Genomic DNA, 16859 nt, shown 5'->3' with positions numbered 1-16859 from the left:
AAACAGGCTTTATCTATCTCTCTCTATCGCTGGCCCCTGCTACGCTAGTTCAAGTGTGCAGGCCCAGAACATGCAAAGTCGCAGACCGCCGCTTAATCAGATGGACGCAGCTGAGATGCATCGACTTTGCAGGGAGGCAATGTATGAGCGCACGTCGGAAAATGGACCTCACTCGCACCCCGCGGTCGAGACTTGCGGGCGATGGAGCGCTCCATTCCTCCCTCATCGGATCAGTTGACAACACCAGCGGCGGCAGCGGGTCGTCAGCGCGGTCAGGGGTCTCTGCACTGACTTTATTTTGCACGTGACCACATTTTTCGCTCCCTCATCCCTCTACCACATTCTATGTGTATAACACTCACTTGACCCACGCTGGAAGTCTGGCATGGCAGCTGGCTCCATGGTCACTGCAGCATCTTCAGCGCTAAATACGCACGGCCGGGGAGTGGACATGTAAGTCAAAGGATGTGCTCTTATAATGCCCAAGCTTGAGATGCGCGCATCAGTCCAAATCGTTCATGAAGCACAGGTTTGCATATAGCTTGCAGCACGGACTGATGGTCGCTAGCCAAGCGTAGCCTCTCGGAAAGAGTAGCGGTACACAAGGAGATATGCATAGCACACAGCAGCAGATCGAGCAGAATGTGCGTGGTATCGAGTGTAAAGTGCTGTGAAGTAATCGCCATTGCCATTTCATAAGTACGAAGAAAGCAGGTGGAACCAGTAGTACAAAGCCGTTGAAAACCAAGCCGTGAAAGAGCCTATGGCTAGAAGTGTGACGGGGAGAGCCTAAAGTGCATAGAAGGTGGTGGATCTATCGCACCGGACTATTGCAAACCCACTTGCTCTCAAGCAGCGGTGGGCTCTGCGGCAGCGGGGGCCGTCTCGGACTGCTCGAACTCGCGCAGGACGTGGAGCGCCTCATCGACCTGTAAGAGCGTAAATATGTAAAAGGAGAGTCAAACGCCTGCACAAAGCAAAGAAACAATAACGCGGCGATAAGCTCTGAACGCACCTTGCTGTCGAGCGCAGCCTTGTCCTCCAGTAGGTGCAGAAGCTCGCTGACGGGAAGCTCGAGGATCATACCCGTAAGTTTGCCAGCAAGGTCTCCCTGCGTAGCCTGAATCTGGGGGTAGATCGCCTCTCCGAGGATCTGCTTCTGCTCCTCAGGCCCAGCGCTGGCGAGTGCAGCGGGGTTGAGCACCGCGGGGCCTGTGGCAGGGGCAGATGCACCAGCAGCGCCCGACGCAGCACCTGCTGCGCGGCCAGCGGGGCGAGCGCCAGGACCGCCAGGGCGCGGCAGCTGGCCGGGCATGGGCGGACGCGCACCAGCGCCAGCAGCGCCGTTGACGGGGCGCGCGCCGGGCGGGGCGCCGCTGGGACCAGCGGCACCGCGGGGGGGGCGCGGTGGGCGGCCGTAGCCCTGCGGCATGACGGCGCCGGGGAACTGGCCAGGCGCGGGCTGACCATAGGGGCCGGCCATGGGCATGCCCTGCGGCATCATACCGGCAGGGGCGTAGCGCGGGCGACCGGGCATGCCTCCGGGGCCGGGCTGGCCGGGGAAGGGCTGAGTGTAGTACATGCCCGGTGTAGTGCCGTAGGCCATGCCCTGCGTCGCCTGCTGCTGCAGACGGAGCTGGTTGCGCTGCATCATCTGTGCCTCAAGCTGCTGGCGGCGGACATCCTTGCGCTGCGCGAGCGCGACGTACAGCGGCTTGTTGTCCAACATCTTGCCGTTCATCTCGGTGACTGCCTTGTTGGCCTCGTCGGGGGCAGAGTAGCACACGAAGCCAAAGCCGCGCGAGACGCCGTTGGATGAGCGCATAACCTTGGCGCTGGTGATAGTGCCAAACGGTGCAAACTCCTCGCGCAGACGCTCATCGTCAAACTCCTCGGGAATGTTCTTGAGGTAGAGGTTCGTACCTTGGTACTGCGACAGCCTCTCGTTCTTGGCTGCCTCGTACGAGCGGCGCAGCTCCTGCTCACGCTCACCTTTCTTCTGCGCACGCGCAACGAAGAGCTTCTGGCCGTTGAAGTCCGAGTCGTTGAGCTCGTCGACGGCCTTCTGCGCAGCATCGTGATCGACGTAGTTGACAAACCCGAAGCCTTTGCTCTTTCCATCGTCGTCATGAGCCAGGATGATTGACGTGATCTCGCCATACTTTTTGAAGAGCTCCTCAAACTGCTCCTGCGTCACTGTCAGCTCGACGTTCTTGACGTAGACATTGGTGAAGCGAGACCTGGCCTCTTCGATCTTGGCCAACCGCTCCTTCTTGGGCATGTGATGGCCGACGTAGACCTTCTTGTCATTCAGCAGCATGCCATTGACGTGCTGAATGGCAGCATCGGCGGCCTCGGCGGTCTCGTAGTGGACAAAACCGTATCCGAGGGAGCCGTTCTCGCCGATGGCGACCTTGCACGAGAGAATCTTGCCAAAGGCGGCAAAGGTGTCGTGGAGTGCCTTGTTGTCGATGGCCTCGTCGAGGTTCTTGATGAAGATGTTGCCCTGTCCTGTCCTGCGCAGCGCTGGGTCACGCTGGGAGAACATGATGCGGCAAGGGCGGCCACGGATGAGGGAGTAGTTGAGCTGCTCCAGAGCCTTCTCGCCATCGCTGGCGCTAATGAAGTTGACGTAGGCGTAGCCGAGCGAGCGGCGCGTCACCGCGTCACGGCAGACGCGGATGCTGGCAACGGGCCCGATCATGTTGAAGATTTCGAACAGCATGGCCTCGGTAATGTTCGAGTCGAGCTCACCCACGTAGAGCGAGGTCGTGTTTCCCGAAGCCTGCTGCTGAGCACTGCTACTGCTCGAGGGAGCGGGGGCAGAGCCGCCGCTGGCTTGCGTGGAGGATGCAGCCGGTGCATCGCTCGACTTGCCGTTGGCAGCAGGGGCAGCCGTCTCGGTCTTGGCGACGCCATCAGCAGCCTGCTGCTCGGTGGCGGTGTTGTCAGTGGATGCAGAAGCATCTGCAGCGCCGTTGACAACGGGCTTCTGATCCTCGGCGGTGGTGGAAGACATTTTGAAAAATGGGGGTTTTGCTTTTCTTGGTAGAGGATGTGACAGCGGGAGAGATGAGCGGGGAAAGTTCAAAATCTCTTCTGCACTGTAGCGAGGAGAATTTGCGCGAAAAGCAGTAGTCTTTGTCTACTGCTTCTTCTGAACTTGACGATGGAAAGGCAGCAAACGGCCGATTACGTTTTTCGACTCGAGTGTGACAGTTGACCTTGAGTCGGTTTTTCTGTTATGTTTTCTCGTGAAGCTTTTTGTCTTTTTGAACTTTTTTTGGGCTCTGCAGGAGTTGTCGTTGATGGGAGCAGATGGATCAAATAGGATGATGCGCGGATGCAAGAGGAAAGCAAGGAGGTTAGCTTCTGATGTTATGATGTACGTTTGGCGAGGGGCCGCGAAGTGCGGACCGCAACGCACAGCTTCCAGCACAGGAAGCACGCATTCAGCCTCGTGGCGACACGACTCACTTTTTTGATATCAAAAGGCTTTGATCCAGAGATCTAGTCTTCTTGCACAAGGGCACAAGAGAGACGTTCAAGAAGCCTTGCAGATGATGGAAGAAGTATGGGTTTTAAAGAGGAGGAGAGAGGGAAAAGAGAGGAGAGGATGCGAGAGGCGATTGGGACGAGAAGGGGTATGGGAGGAAAAAAAAAAATAGGGCGGAGGAAGTGCCGCGCCTGCCGCGTGGAGTTAAAGGGAGAAAGAGGCAGCAGAAAGACACTGCCCCTGTGCTGCCATGATTGGAAATTGCCTTTCGCACCGTGTCGCCTGTTCTGCGGCTTAAGCCGCTGAGCTGTTAAGAGGCGAAGCGGGACTCCCCTGGTCTGCAACCCTACTCTTCCAAATCGTGGTAGCTGGTCATTCGGTTGGAGCCTTTTACAGTGAAGGAAAGGCGGGCCTGTGCACTGGATGCGAGTCACCACGAGACGCGCTTCAATGTCCCGGCGACGAGAATCACAGCGCACGGAGACTGCTGCAGTGCTGCTCGGCTGGCTGCTCCCCGAGAGAAAGGTATCAAGAGCCCGCCAGCTGCGCGGCGCGGCGCTTATCCCCAGGCTCTCAACCCAAGAGCAACTGCAGTCCGAAACTGAACTGAACTTCCTTCACATTATACAGTGATACACATACACTCACACACAGCCGTCGTGCTCTGCGCACACGCCACCTCACCACCGCCGCCCCCTTCCTCTTTGAGCCAGCGGAGCGGTCGCGCGTCTCGACTCGCCTCTCTTTCTCCCCCCTTCTCTCCCTTCTCTCTCTGATATCAATCCACCACTCAGCAACCACTCAGCTTGTTGAAGATTGGCTCGCCTTGTTCAGATACCGGTACATCCTACAGCAACAAGAACGATCACACTCCCCACCGTCGTCATCATGAGCGCACAACTTCAGCAGGTGCAACAGCGGGTAGACTACTTTGTCGCTCAGGTAAGCTCTTCCCGGTCCCCCTTCCTCTGAGCCTCGCTGTGCGTCGCTCGTCGACGCAGGCCTGCGAATGTCGGCAGAAGCATATTGACTGACAACCGGTCTGTCCGCCTTCCCCTCTTGCTTCTTTCATCTCTCCTCTGCACTGCTGCGGGCTGTTTTTCTATTTCGCAGATCGACAAAGAGGTGGGCATCTTTCACGCCCGAATCTTCGTGTGGTCAAGCACCTTTCCGCTGACCCTTTGTGAACGCTCCCATGCTTGTCCACTACTTCCGCACTCTTGCTTCTCCACTATTTATCGAATGATTGCTCGACAATAGCTGCAAAGGTACCCTACTCTCGTCAAGCTCGAGCAGACCGCCGGTGTGCCAAAGGCATATGCTGCCATTGGCGCTTTCTCGCTCTTCACTCTGGTGAGTCAACGCCGTCCCCGCGGCGCCATTGTCGGCTCAGCCAACACCCTTGAGACAAGGCGGGATGGCTGACTCCATCTATCTTTCTCACTACAACTACAACAAAATCCCTGGCATAGCTTGTCTTCTTCAATGTGTAGGTGTCCTCGCTCCCTCTCCCGCGCGAGAGCCGTACTTCGGCGCAGTCAGAAATAGGCTGACTTGCAGGCTGCTTTCTCCTTTCCCCTTTTCAGCTTCGCTGGCTTCCTGACCAACCTGGTTGGCTTCTTCCTTCCGGCCTACTTCTCCATGAGGGCCCTTGAGACTCCGCAGCCCCAAGATGATGTCCAATGGTGCGTCCAATCTCGAAATACAGAGCCTCATCGCTTTGCCCTTGACGGAAATCGGTATCCTGACAAGATCTGCCTTCCTCGCCGCATGAACCTTATTCAGGCTGACCTACTGGGTCGTCTACGGCTTCTTCACTTTCATCGAGACGTTCGTCGAAATTGTCCTCTACTGGTTCCCATTCTACTACACCTTCAAGACCCTCGCCATCGTCTGGCTCATGCTCCCCCAGACCCAGGGCGCAAAGCTAGTCTACCACAAGGCCATCCGGCCCATCTTCCTCCAGGGCCACGCAGCTGCCACTGCGCCGGCCACCAGTAGCACGAGCAGCAGCAGCATCCCTGCTGTTCCGCAGTAAATGGTACGCATGACTGTCAAACGGAGCAGAGCAGAGTGAAGTGGACGAGGAGGCCTCCGTGCGTCTGCTTCATCGAACATGCTTGGCCTGCTTGCGTCACTCGTTCAACAGCGGGGTGGAGCCCGAGGACGGTTACAAGAACGATGAGAAAGCAGCGGTCCGCCCGTGTATGCTCACTGCAAATGAAGGAAAGCGGGAGATTTGGGCCGAGGTCGTGTAGAGCGGGAGGGGTTTTTTCATGAATCATTTTGATCGGACGTATCACGAGGACAAGAGTCGTAGTGGCTGTAGCGCCAATGGTAATAGCCATGGACGCGGGAGGCGCACTCATGAACAACGATCACACAAACGCATCATTGAATTCTTTTCTGGCAACGAGCTTTCTTCCGCTTTTCATGCGCTTCTCCTGCAGAGGGCTGTGACGCCGCAATAAAATAAGTTCGTTCAGCGGCGATGAGAAAGAGCGAGAGGTGGCCGGTGGCTGCAGCCACTATGTGACGCCGATGTCATGCGAGGCGATAACAAGGGTACAAGCGCTTTGGAGGCTCCCTGCTGCGACCGCCTGCCGCTTGCTGCTGCGCCGCGTTCGCATCCGTGCCCACGCTCGCCCATTCTCGCATGGAATGCGCGCTGCTCTTCCTTTCCTCACGTCCAAGTCTCGCATTTGAGCAGTGCGAACCAAGTCGTTTAGGCCGCCCAGACGACTCGGCACGCACCATTGCCATCCAGCTTCTACACCGTCTGATACGCGCGTAACGCTGACAACGCTGTCATGTGTCGCGCCACAAGGATCCCCTTCGCACTTTCGCCCATATTCTTCCTTCCCCGATTCCCTCTTCTCCCCCAGCGTTGTCTCTTGATCCTGTCCTCCGCTATTCCATTCTGTATTTGTCCGCCTGTCCTTCTTCTTTCTCTTGTTTCTCCAATACTCGCCTACAACTTTTCATCCAAACACAGACACGATCACGTGCGCGAGCCATCAACTTCCATGCTTCCATTCCTCCGCGCTTGCATTGCACTGAGCCGGATTCAAGAGGGCCAACGCTTGTCTCCCGAGTCCTTCATGCATGCGCGTGAATGAAGAAGCAGAGCTGCGAAAACGCTGTTGTGCCCCAAAGATTTGTGGAAAGCATGCATTTAGTCAGCCTTCTTGGGCCGATGTGCTACATCCATCCACGACTGAAACGCATGGCCATTGGCAGCGGAGTCGGCGCCGGTCGCTCCTGGTAGGATCTGCGTCGGTGACTGCTCTGAAGTCCTTGCCACAGCAGCAGCCTGATCACGTGCCAGCCCTTGTGGTGGGGGCGCTAACGGGGCTTGCAGTGAGGGAGCAACGCCTGCTGAACTCGTCGCTGATGTCATTGCTGTTGTGGTAGCAGCCACAGCACCAAACGCCCCCGTCGCCGCGGTCCTCCGCGGCGGAGGCGCATTGCCTATCCGCGGTGTGGCGGGCGGCTGCGTTGCATTTGCGTATCCACAAGCAGCATTGTCTCCGGCGTTATGCTGTGCCGCGACGCTTATGCCGTGCGCTAAGAGCGCTTGCCCGTACGCGGCTTCGGTTTTCGGGCTATTCGCGCCACCGCCACCCCAACCATTTCGATATTGTTGCAGCTGTGGAGATCGCATGTAGCCGCCATGGGAAGTCTGTGTCGTGTCATTCCAGATCTGTCGCGCGAACCTTGCCGCGTTGCTCGTCTTCCCGACCGAGAATGCCCTGTGGAAGCTGCTGCCCAGCGCCGCAGCTGTCGCCGTGGCGGCCGAATCGGAAAGCCCCATCCGACCGTAGGTGGCTCGCGACACAATGTTACGCACAAGCCAGCGGTGCACACGCACCGTCGGCAAGAGCAGGCATAGGCGCCCTGGCAGCAAAGTCTGCAGAATTGTAGTGTCATGAGGGACTGGATCGGCTAGTAGTGCCAAAACAGAGCAGAACGGAAACACTGGTAGTAGCAAGCAGAGAAGACTGATGAGCACACCATTTTGCAAGCTGCCGCACATGCAATTTCAAGACTCACCAAGCATGAAGAGCATGAGATTGAGCAGGCCAGATGGGTGGAAGTACGAAACGAGCGTGGATGGAATGCCGAAAGCGACCATGTAGCTCCAACGCATTTCGGCAAACCGCGCTCGCTTCTCAAAGCCCCAGCCTTTTGCCATCCAGAGCAGCTCAAAGCAGTAATAGCTATCAACGAAGCTAATCTAAAGTGCAAATTATGCAGGAGATACGGTGAGCGAAGGGAAATGGAAGTGAGAACAACTTCAAGACGAAGTGTGACTCACTAGCCCAAAATTGACCGCCGCTCCGAGGTAAGAGATCCATGTGATCCCAAGAAGCGCGCAAATCTTATTGATGCCAAGACTCAGCAACGAATAGTTTGCAACCAGAACGAAGCGATATGCTTGGGACGCCATGCCAGCCACGGACAAGGCCGATGGACCGGCTGCTCCGGCAGACACTCCGTCTTGGCCGCGGCCTCCGTACGTCGCACTTGTCGGCGTGAACTCAGCTATCCCTTTGGCCATGGCCGACATGCGCTCGCCATCGCCCTTTTTGGCTTTTTCACGCTGCATGTCGTAGGCAGCCTGTGCCACCTCAGTCGTCCAAGAAGACGCGAGGAGATAGCACCCGCCAATGAGCGGGTAGAGGAAGAGTGTATTGACCCACGCCATTGGCGATGAGCCGGCTTCGTGTGCCGCCGACACGGCGGATGCTGCAGATTGCCGTTGAAAGAGCTGCGTCGGGAAGAAGGCCGACTCAAAAAAGAAAACAATTAATGACACTGCTGAGGAGAGTAGGAGACCTTTGACGACTCCAGTGCGAATTTGTGGAGAGCTGCAAAAGGTGAGAATCCGAGTGTATGTCAATAAAGGCAAATGTTCTCGTATAGGGTGAAGATTTCGTTGGACGCTCGACAGCCATCACACCTTGAAATCAATCGCCACGCGTCTGACCACCGATTTGCATCGCTCAATCCTTTGCGCGCCCACCGCAAATGACAGCCACATGACTGTAGGAGGGTCATGGCCAGACTACCAACATGCGTCGCATCGCGCGCATTGCGCACGACACTACCAGCGCGTCCCAAACGTGGCAGGGTAGCTGTAGCGTAGAAGTGAGCATCATAGTGTCGGGATGAGGGATGCTGCGATATGTAGTAGACCGGCCATGGGAGGTCCTGGTCATAGTAGAGCTGGTCCAAAGCCGAGGACGACGGATCGGTTCCGTATGCGTGAGCTATTGAGGATGCAGAGCTGGGCAGAAAGTCTTCGCCTGCGAATGTAGCGGCGTACAGCGCTGACGGGGTGTGCACGTGGCCGTACCCATGGCCTTCCAATGCGTCAAAGTCGACAGACGTGACGTGCGGCATTTCCAGCAAGTGCCGATGGACCGCTAGCGGTGTCTCTTGCAAGAAACGTACGTTGCACACGCTAGCCCGAACGACTTTACTGCGTGCACTTTGAGTCTCCCAGGTTGCATCTGACAAACTGAAGCGCTCTAGATCATCCGACAGAGGGAAACCAAATCGACGTCAAGTGTCCAGTAGAAGATCAACACAAACATCAAAGGATGATTGGGTCATGAGTGAGCCAACGGATGGAGGTTCAGTGGAGAGCAGGTGAGTCGTGGAGAGAAGTGGAGCCAAAAGGTGACAAGCAAGATTACGTAATTTTCTCCTTCAGTTCCTAGTGCAAAGTCTTATTATATCGTTTGATGTCTCAGTTCCAACACATTCAAAGAAAGGCCAGTGTCGCTTGTAGTTTGCACCTCTCGGCTCTCGAGCGAGAAACAAAAGAGCGTAAATACTGACAGCATGGTGATGATGACGATAACACAGGCTTGCATGAAAGCATTGATCGTGCAGAGACAAGGGGAAAGCCAAATCACTAGCAAATTTACAAGCCGCGATGTCCATCTCCATAATCAGGTTGTTCTCCACAGAGGTGCTCCTCGTAATTGTCAAGTCACAAGTCATCACAGTTCCCGCCCACTTTCTCGCATGTCTCTCCGTCACGTGCTGGCCTCCGGAGTCTCGTCAATAGTCAGCGAGTACATAGTGACTCGTGGACCTGATTGTTGCTGAAGTACATACATGGTGTTATGTACATGGACAATTGGGGCTATGGGACCTTCCCCCCCCCCCAAAACTGGCACACATTCTGTGTGAGCGAGCAGAGAAGCACGGGCCATCGCGAGATACTGCCGCCCCTTCTCCCAGCTCTGCACCCTGCTTCGTTCGTTGCAGTGCGGCGCACTTCTGGCTTCCCACCCTCAAAAACTGTGTGCATCGTCCTCATCTAAAAACATGAGCGCATCAGCAGACCCCTCTATGTATGTAATAATCAACTCAGGATTCGGCCACTGTCTCACACACCCCTTGGCACTCGGCAATCGGTATTATGAAGGAGCCGTGGGCCGCCCACACTCGACGCAATGTAACACGCATTCAAAATATATCATGTTTCACGAAGTCGCAACCCCACACATATTCACCACCTACCCACTGCTGCACTTTGGGCCCTCCACCCGGTGCGACTCCCTAAGCAACACCATATGTGTGGGCCTCCATCTTATCGCTCATCCATACAGCGCAACGTGGTCGGAGCTGGCTGATTCCCAGACCTTGAGTGAACAAAATGGCCGTCACGGTTAACAACATCCTTGCATCCGTCCTTGAGAGGACGGGAGTCGCACTCCCCAGTGCTATCCTCATCTTGGCCATTCTTGCCCTGCTCTACCCGGACAGGGTTATTGGTACCGCAGCGCCGCGTCCAGGTATCCCTCGAATGCCAGGAGGTAGGTCAACCGTCAGCAGTCTTCCGGGATGGCGCGAAATTGATTGATTGAACTGTGCCGACCGTTTCGCCCTCAGCGCTTCCGCTTATTGGCAACACTTGGGTCTTGATCAAGAATGGAACCGAGGTGCATAAACTTGCCGGAAGTGAAAATATTGCTTCATTGCTAAAGTCGGGGTGCACATACAGGAACAATTTCATCGACTCCAAGATTTCACCAAGGATAACAAGATCGGCGTGTTGCAGACGAGTGTGCTTGGGCTTGGTGTGTCTTTCTGCCCTCCCCGTCGAAGCGCCCGCTCTGCTGACTTCTCTCTGGCCTGGCCTTGCAGGCCGTCAATTCATCGTGGTCCGCCCCGAGTACATTGAGGCCGTTCAAAAGACATACTTTGATCATTTTGTCAAGGGTCGGATGTTCCGAGCTCGCTTCGAGGATGTTCTTGGCGTGCATGGCATTTTTGTCGCCGACGGAGAAAACTGGAAAGGCCAGCGAAAGCGTGCCAGTCACATCTTCAGTGCTGGTCAATTTCGTAACTGGGTGCAGACGACCGTGCACGGCGAGCTCAAGCAAGTGTTCAGCTTGCTCCAAGAGGTCGCTTCCCGCAAATCATCCGGCAGCAACAAGATCCTCCTTCCTGAGCTCTTCTTCCGGTACACGCTGTCATCGTTCAGCAAGATGGCCTTCTCGGCTGATCTTAAGTGCCTCAGCTCATCGCCAGATGTGCTCGAGACGCCAGTACCTTTCGCGACGGCTTTCGACTTTGCGCAATGCGTAATCAATGAGCGCTTCGTCTACCCCGGTTTCCAGATTTACGAACTCTTTAGTTCTAACGGGCGGAAGATGCGGCAGGCGATCCAGCAGCTGCGCAAAACGGGTCTCGAGATCATATCTGACCGCATCGAACGGCGTCAACAGGAGCAGAAACATGGCGCGGATGCTCCGAAGGAGAAGCGTGCGATCGAGAAGGACGGTAAGGACATGCTCGATCTCTTCATGGATATAACCACCGACCCGGAAGACCTGCTGGTGGTCGTCATGAACTTCCTCATCGCCGGACGCGACACGACGGCTCAGTCGCTCAGCTGGCTCTTCTTCGAGCTCTTCCAGCACCCAGAGCACGTCAAGGAGCTGATCACGGAGATCGAGTCTGTGTACGGTGCGCAAATGGCAGACAAGCCACACCTAATGGGCTACGACGACATGAAGAAGCTTCCATTTACGCAGGCTTGCTTTTCCGAGGCCGTACGCCTGCACCCCGCCGTGCCAAAGAACGGGAAAATCTGCTGCAAAGACGTCCTATTGAAGCCGGCGGGGCCGAATCCAGACAACTTGCCAGCGTTCGAAGTGAAGAAAGGAGAGTGGTGCGGCTGGTCCGACTGTGAGTAGGCTTGTCATGTGTGGCCATTTATAACTCCGGTGATCCGTTCCGCGGAATTCTGACGTTCCCCATGCTTCTAAATTACAAGGGGTCATGAACCGTCGCACGGATGTTTGGGGAGAGGATGCGGCTGAATACAACCCTTACCGGTTTATATCTGTCAATGAGACCACCGGCACGCGCACCTTCATCAGTCATAACCAGTGGAAGTTCCACTCGTTCAACGGAGGGCCCCGTCTGTGCCTCGGCCAGTGAGTGCTTCGCTCATTTTTTTCTTAGATGTGTTCCCGAAGTACCGGCTTACTTGCAAGACTCTGATACCGTGCGCGTTTCCAGGACACTCGCATACTACGAGGGTTGCGCTTTCCTCGTCGCCGTGGTCCCTAAGTTCAAGATCTCATGGGCTACCAAGGAGGAGGGGCAAGTGGCACACTGGCCACTCAGGTACCTCAGCTCGGTTACCCACCCGTGCGAACAGTACACCGTTACCATCGACCGCCTTGTTGCCTGAGGTAAGAGGTTGCTGGCACTACGCGAAAAGCAGACATTTTGCAGCCCGGCTCTTTTAGGTCGTACGCATCACCCGTCTGCCAGAGCACATACCGTGGCGTCCCCTTTCCATCCGCGTGTACTTCAAAGACGAGTTTCAGATCTACATAGGTAGCATTCATACTTTACGAACACCGTGGCAGGCGCTTTTACACCGTCATGCCTGTTTGTCATTATGTCGACACATCCAGCTCCAATGCCTCTTCCAACGTGGTATATCCGTGACGGGATCTGCCCGAGTTGCACCGAATGCCGATGGTTGCCGAAGTGCTGACGCCGCGCACGAGGGGAAGACCTGAACCGTGCGTGGTGCAACACAAGAATGAAAACAGGCCGAGCGGCGAGCGCTTTGCGCCACAAGATTCAGCATCAAGAAGGCACGAGCGCTCTGTGCAGCCGTCCACTATATTGGAAGTGTTGACTGTTGTGCACGCAGTGTGCGAGCGGCCGCGTCTCATCTCGTTCTGTGTTGCTGTTTGAGTTGCTTTGTAGGAGGTGCGAGGATGATGAGTTGTTGCTGCTAGTGACTGGCGTCTCAAGGTCATGGTCTGTGATCTGCACCGCCCTGAGACACTGTATGGCATACAGGCGATTCCGTGAACTGTAGCCATCACTGGATCTCTGAAGCAAAAGAAGTGAACCCGAGGCAGACTCAAGTCTCCGAGACGAAGGCAGAGAAGGAGCGAAGTAAGGGCGAAAGGTACAGTTGTTGGGCAGCGTCCAGCGCTCAGTTCGATGCTGAGGACACCAGGTGCGACTTGCCACGAACGCCGAACACTCAGTTAGAATAGTCTCGTCTTGAAGCTTCCTCTTTGGCGCAAGGGCCAGAAAGAGTAGCAGGCTTGGCTGGGTCAGTATACGCGAATCGCCTTGTGCTTTCCAAGCGAAGTGAAGATGGCCATGGCCAGCAGCAGCGCCGAGGAGCGTCCGGTAACACCGACAACAGCCCTCAACACCACCAGCAGTGATGACGAGGGCGAGCACGGCACACCGATCTTCAAAGACGCAGTAGAAGAGTCAGATCCAATCTCACAGTCTACAACGCAGGAATCGGGTTTTCACGCAGCAGGTGAGGCAAATGGAGAGGCATGCAAGGACATCGATGCTGGTAGAAAGGACAGCAAAGCGGGTTCTCCACCTTCAACGCCCACCATTGCCAGTACTATGGCTGTGGGATCTGGGATTGCAACGTCGCCTTCGACTGGGCCATCAGTGGTCGAGACTGCCGCAAGCAGAAACAACAGCACATCTGGTTCGCCTGGGAACACCATGGCTTTGTCACCTACTACGAGTGTCGCGTCGCTACGGCGGCGGTTCGAAATGCAAGATATGAGCAAACCACAGCTGCCGATGGGCAGCTCGAGCAACCTACTCAGCGATGCATCCAGGGGAGAATCTCGGCTGACATCGTCATGTTCGCCCAAGAATGCAGCTGCCATCGGCAAGCATGTGCCATCACCTCTTCTCGTCAAGGACAACAACATAATTCCAGAAGGGACAGATGCGCTGCTTTTGGAGCAGGAAAATGCTGCCAGCAAAGCCGTCATCGAGTCCGAGGCCGCCTCGCCCAGAGCGCCTATGTCTGCATCGCTGGGTGCAAAATCAATGACCGAGCCGGACTCCACTCTCATCAATCCGTTCTCCACACCAGTCGATGCATGGGCGCAAGAGAAAAACGGAGCGGAGACGGAAACAACTTCAGCGCTGGGTGCGATGAACTCATGGCAATCGGCACTTGACCCTCCTCCTGCCCCGGCGACAGACGGGTGGAGTGAAGTCGGAAGCTCACATGCTGAAGCGACCAATGGCCACTCTACAGGGATGGAGAGCAGCGCCGATCAGCGTTTCTCCTCCATCAGTCTTGGTGGCACAACAACGCAAGGTACGCCTCGTGTCGAACAGGCAGCCAAGATGGGATCCATTGAGGAAGCATTATCCGAGGCGCAGCGCGCCCCACTATCGCGCGAGAGCAAACGCTGGTCTGCCACCTCTGCCAGTGCCGCCGGCCGCGCAGGTCGCAGGTCTGCCATCCTCGGTTTCGCGGATGACCGCAAGGACACTGCCACTAGCACCGGCGGTGTGCGCGTCAGCATTGATGGGCTCGAGAAGCTCAGGGAGAATTTCGAGAGAGTGCAGAAGAGGGAGAAGAACAGACAGTCTGTCGTGCTGGGGAAACCGCCGCAATCGCAGAAGCCCGAGTCTGAAGTACCTGCAGCGCAATCGCTAGCCGACGGAGAGGAGGAGGCGCCCCAGACCGAACAGGCTCTCAATGGTGCAAGCAACGAGAATGAAGATGATACAGATGACCACATAGACTGGCCCTTTTGGGGTCGCGTCATGAGCGGTGAGTGTTCCCATAGTTAAGCGCTCGCACTTACGTCTATGCGCGTTGCCTCTGACTATGTGTAGCTCTTCCATTCCTGTAGACTACCAGAGCGTCGCTCGGAACAACCCACAGGAGCTGAGCCGCGCGATACAGCTCGGTATACCAGCCACATTACGGGGGATGATGTGGCAGCTGATGAGCGGCAGCAAGGACGAGGAGATGGAAATGATCTATGCTTGTGAGCCGAGTACCTGGCGTTTCAAGCATGTACAAGCTACTATGTACGAGTTCCAACGTTGCTGATCACGCTCCGCGCCACTCACAGTCTACCTCAAGCAGACAAGCCCGCACGAAAAGGCAATCAGAAGGGACCTGGCGCGGACATTTCCAGAGCAAGGCTACTTTCAGGAAGGGGCGGGTACAGGGCAAGAGAACCTTTTCAACGTAGTTAAAGCTTAGTGGGTTGCTTAGCTCTCTTGAGCACCTGCTCGGTGGGTGGCACGTGACGGGAGCGACTGGTGCTCATGCACTTTCTTCCTTCATCCGGCCAGCTCGTTGTATGATGAAGAGTGCGGTTATTGTCAAGGGATGCAATTCGTTGTTGGGCCGCTGCTATTGAACGTACGTTTATCCTCCTCATGATTGAGATGACTCGGCCAAAGACTGAATGGCTTGCTCTTCTGCTCTGACAGATGCCGGATGAGTGCGTTTTGACATGCGAAGCTGAACAAACCCTGCGGGACCTCACTGATCTTTCCAATTTGTGATGCAGGGAGGCATTCTCAACTCTCGTTCGACTCATGAAGGCGTACGACCTCCGAGGGCACTTCATTCGTGAGTCCTTCACTTTTAGCTTGACATTACCTGCCCGGTGCGCCTCACAACTGAAGCCACGTGCCCCGGGTGTACCTCCATACACCTCAGCGAACATGCCGTCTCTGCAGCTGCGACTTTACCAGTTCAATCGATTGCTTGAAGACACCCTTCCGCTCTTGCACATGCATCTCGTTCGGATCGGGATCAAGAGCAGCATGTATGCCAGCCAGTGGTTTATGACTCGTGAGTGTGGTTTTTGCAGGTATCATTGCAGGGGCTGAGAGCTGAAAACCCCTCATTTGCTGCATCTTCCAGTCTTGTGAGACAGGTAACACAAATGAATTAGAAGGCCTGATCGCAATGGACTGATCCCGATTTTGCCCCCTGCAGCTCCTACCGCTTTCCCTTGGATCTGGTCTACCGCATCTTGGACTCGGTCTTTGCGGAGGGGGTCGAAGCGCTATTTCGCTTCGCCCTGGCGCTGATGGAGAAGAACGAGGACACGTTGCTCAAGCTCAACTTTGAGAACTGCCTGACCTTTCTGAAGGAGAATCTGTTTGATCTGTATCAGGTAAGTCCTCGTCGCGTAACAACTGCTCAAGGTTGGCGTTCAAGCTGATGGCGGATCTTATTCTGTTTCGCTCGTTGCAGAAGGACGAATGGGACGAAAAGGGCAAAGCGCTTTACCGGACAAACGACTTTGTACAAGATGCGTTCCAGATTCGGGTCATGTCTTACAACCTGGACCAGTATGCGTCTGAATTCGAAGAACAAGTCCGCGCTGCGAACGCGCACCGCAGGGAGGTTGAGGCGCTGCGCCTTGTCAATCGCAACTTGGCGGCAAAGGTCAAAGAGCTTGAAGAGAATGCGGCAGCTCAGTCTGCGGAGCACGTCGAGCTGGTCAAACAAGTTGTGATGGCCAATGTAAGGGATGATTTGCAAGTTTTCTTTTTCTGGGACGGGTGGAATGCTTATGCACAAATGGTCACATTTCGCTCCTGTTTGCACATCATTACAGCTCGCAAAGGACGAGATGGCAGAGGAGCTGGTCAAGTACAAAGTCATGTATGCTGAGGCGGTACTGTCCAACGATCAAGGAAATGCGCGGGAGATGGGCTCGGTGCCGAACAGCTCCAGCTTTGACAGGATGAATCTGCTCTCTTTTGGTTCGCGATGACATTAGGGCACGCGCCACGACATGATGCCATAGACGAGGGCGTTTGAGGAGCTTGTATGCTAATAGTGGTAGCTACATATGATCCTACTTATTCACCGTGGACAATGATTTGACGGCACCGGCTCACCGCATCACTGCTGGTCACTACCGGTCATCTTGTCCACAATAGTGGCACAGGCGCGGGTCGGTCGGTGGCCAAGGGCACGTCGGCACTCGTCTGGAGACTGAACAGGACTGACTACGGCTGGCCACGCCCAGCGTGAAATATGGGGAAATGTTGAAAT

At 55.6% G+C, this 16859-nt stretch overlaps 5 protein-coding genes across 5 annotated transcripts; 3 read left to right on the top strand and 2 right to left on the bottom strand.

The window, feature by feature from the left end:
* Positions 1-848: 848 nt before the first annotated feature.
* K437DRAFT_220497 (polyadenylate binding protein) lies at positions 849-3019 on the bottom strand (the record flags this gene model as incomplete). Its single annotated transcript, XM_013389905.1, has 2 exons — positions 849-929; positions 1016-3019. 2 exons carry the CDS (start codon positions 3017-3019, stop codon positions 849-851), a joined length of 2085 nt encoding a protein of 694 aa, XP_013245359.1.
* A 1315-nt stretch (positions 3020-4334) lies between these two features.
* K437DRAFT_243477 (protein YOP1) lies at positions 4335-5893 on the top strand. Its single transcript, XM_013389904.1, has 6 exons — positions 4335-4438; positions 4610-4621; positions 4757-4849; positions 4969-4985; positions 5083-5181; positions 5282-5893. The coding sequence occupies exons 1-6, from the start codon at positions 4385-4387 to the stop codon at positions 5532-5534; spliced, it is 528 nt and encodes a 175-aa protein (XP_013245358.1). The 5' UTR covers positions 4335-4384; the 3' UTR covers positions 5535-5893.
* A 778-nt stretch (positions 5894-6671) lies between these two features.
* On the bottom strand, positions 6672-8902 carry K437DRAFT_266536 (uncharacterized protein; the record flags this gene model as incomplete). Its single annotated transcript, XM_013389903.1, has 4 exons — positions 6672-7474; positions 7550-7733; positions 7815-8367; positions 8523-8902. The coding sequence occupies 4 exons, from the start codon at positions 8900-8902 to the stop codon at positions 6672-6674; spliced, it is 1920 nt and encodes a 639-aa protein (XP_013245357.1).
* An 845-nt stretch (positions 8903-9747) lies between these two features.
* Positions 9748-12183, top strand: K437DRAFT_254100 (cytochrome P450). Its single transcript, XM_013389902.1, has 5 exons — positions 9748-10329; positions 10406-10455; positions 10518-10593; positions 10661-11707; positions 11796-12183. Exons 1-5 carry the CDS (start codon positions 10170-10172, stop codon positions 11960-11962), a joined length of 1500 nt encoding a protein of 499 aa, XP_013245356.1. The 5' UTR covers positions 9748-10169; the 3' UTR covers positions 11963-12183.
* A 521-nt stretch (positions 12184-12704) lies between these two features.
* Positions 12705-16674, top strand: K437DRAFT_254098 (RabGAP/TBC). Its single transcript, XM_013389901.1, has 11 exons — positions 12705-14600; positions 14683-14820; positions 14908-15040; positions 15134-15203; positions 15275-15285; positions 15355-15416; positions 15507-15641; positions 15706-15709; positions 15789-15969; positions 16050-16322; positions 16417-16674. The coding sequence occupies exons 1-11, from the start codon at positions 13151-13153 to the stop codon at positions 16573-16575; spliced, it is 2616 nt and encodes an 871-aa protein (XP_013245355.1). The 5' UTR covers positions 12705-13150; the 3' UTR covers positions 16576-16674.
* Positions 16675-16859: the final 185 nt, after the last annotated feature.

The sequence above is a fragment of the Tilletiaria anomala genome (assembly GCF_000711695.1).
Source record: "Tilletiaria anomala UBC 951 chromosome Unknown K437scaffold_9, whole genome shotgun sequence".
NCBI lineage: Eukaryota > Fungi > Basidiomycota > Exobasidiomycetes > Georgefischeriales > Tilletiariaceae > Tilletiaria > Tilletiaria anomala.
Note: the sequence above shows the minus strand (reverse complement) of the source record. Positions and strands in the feature narration are given on the sequence as shown.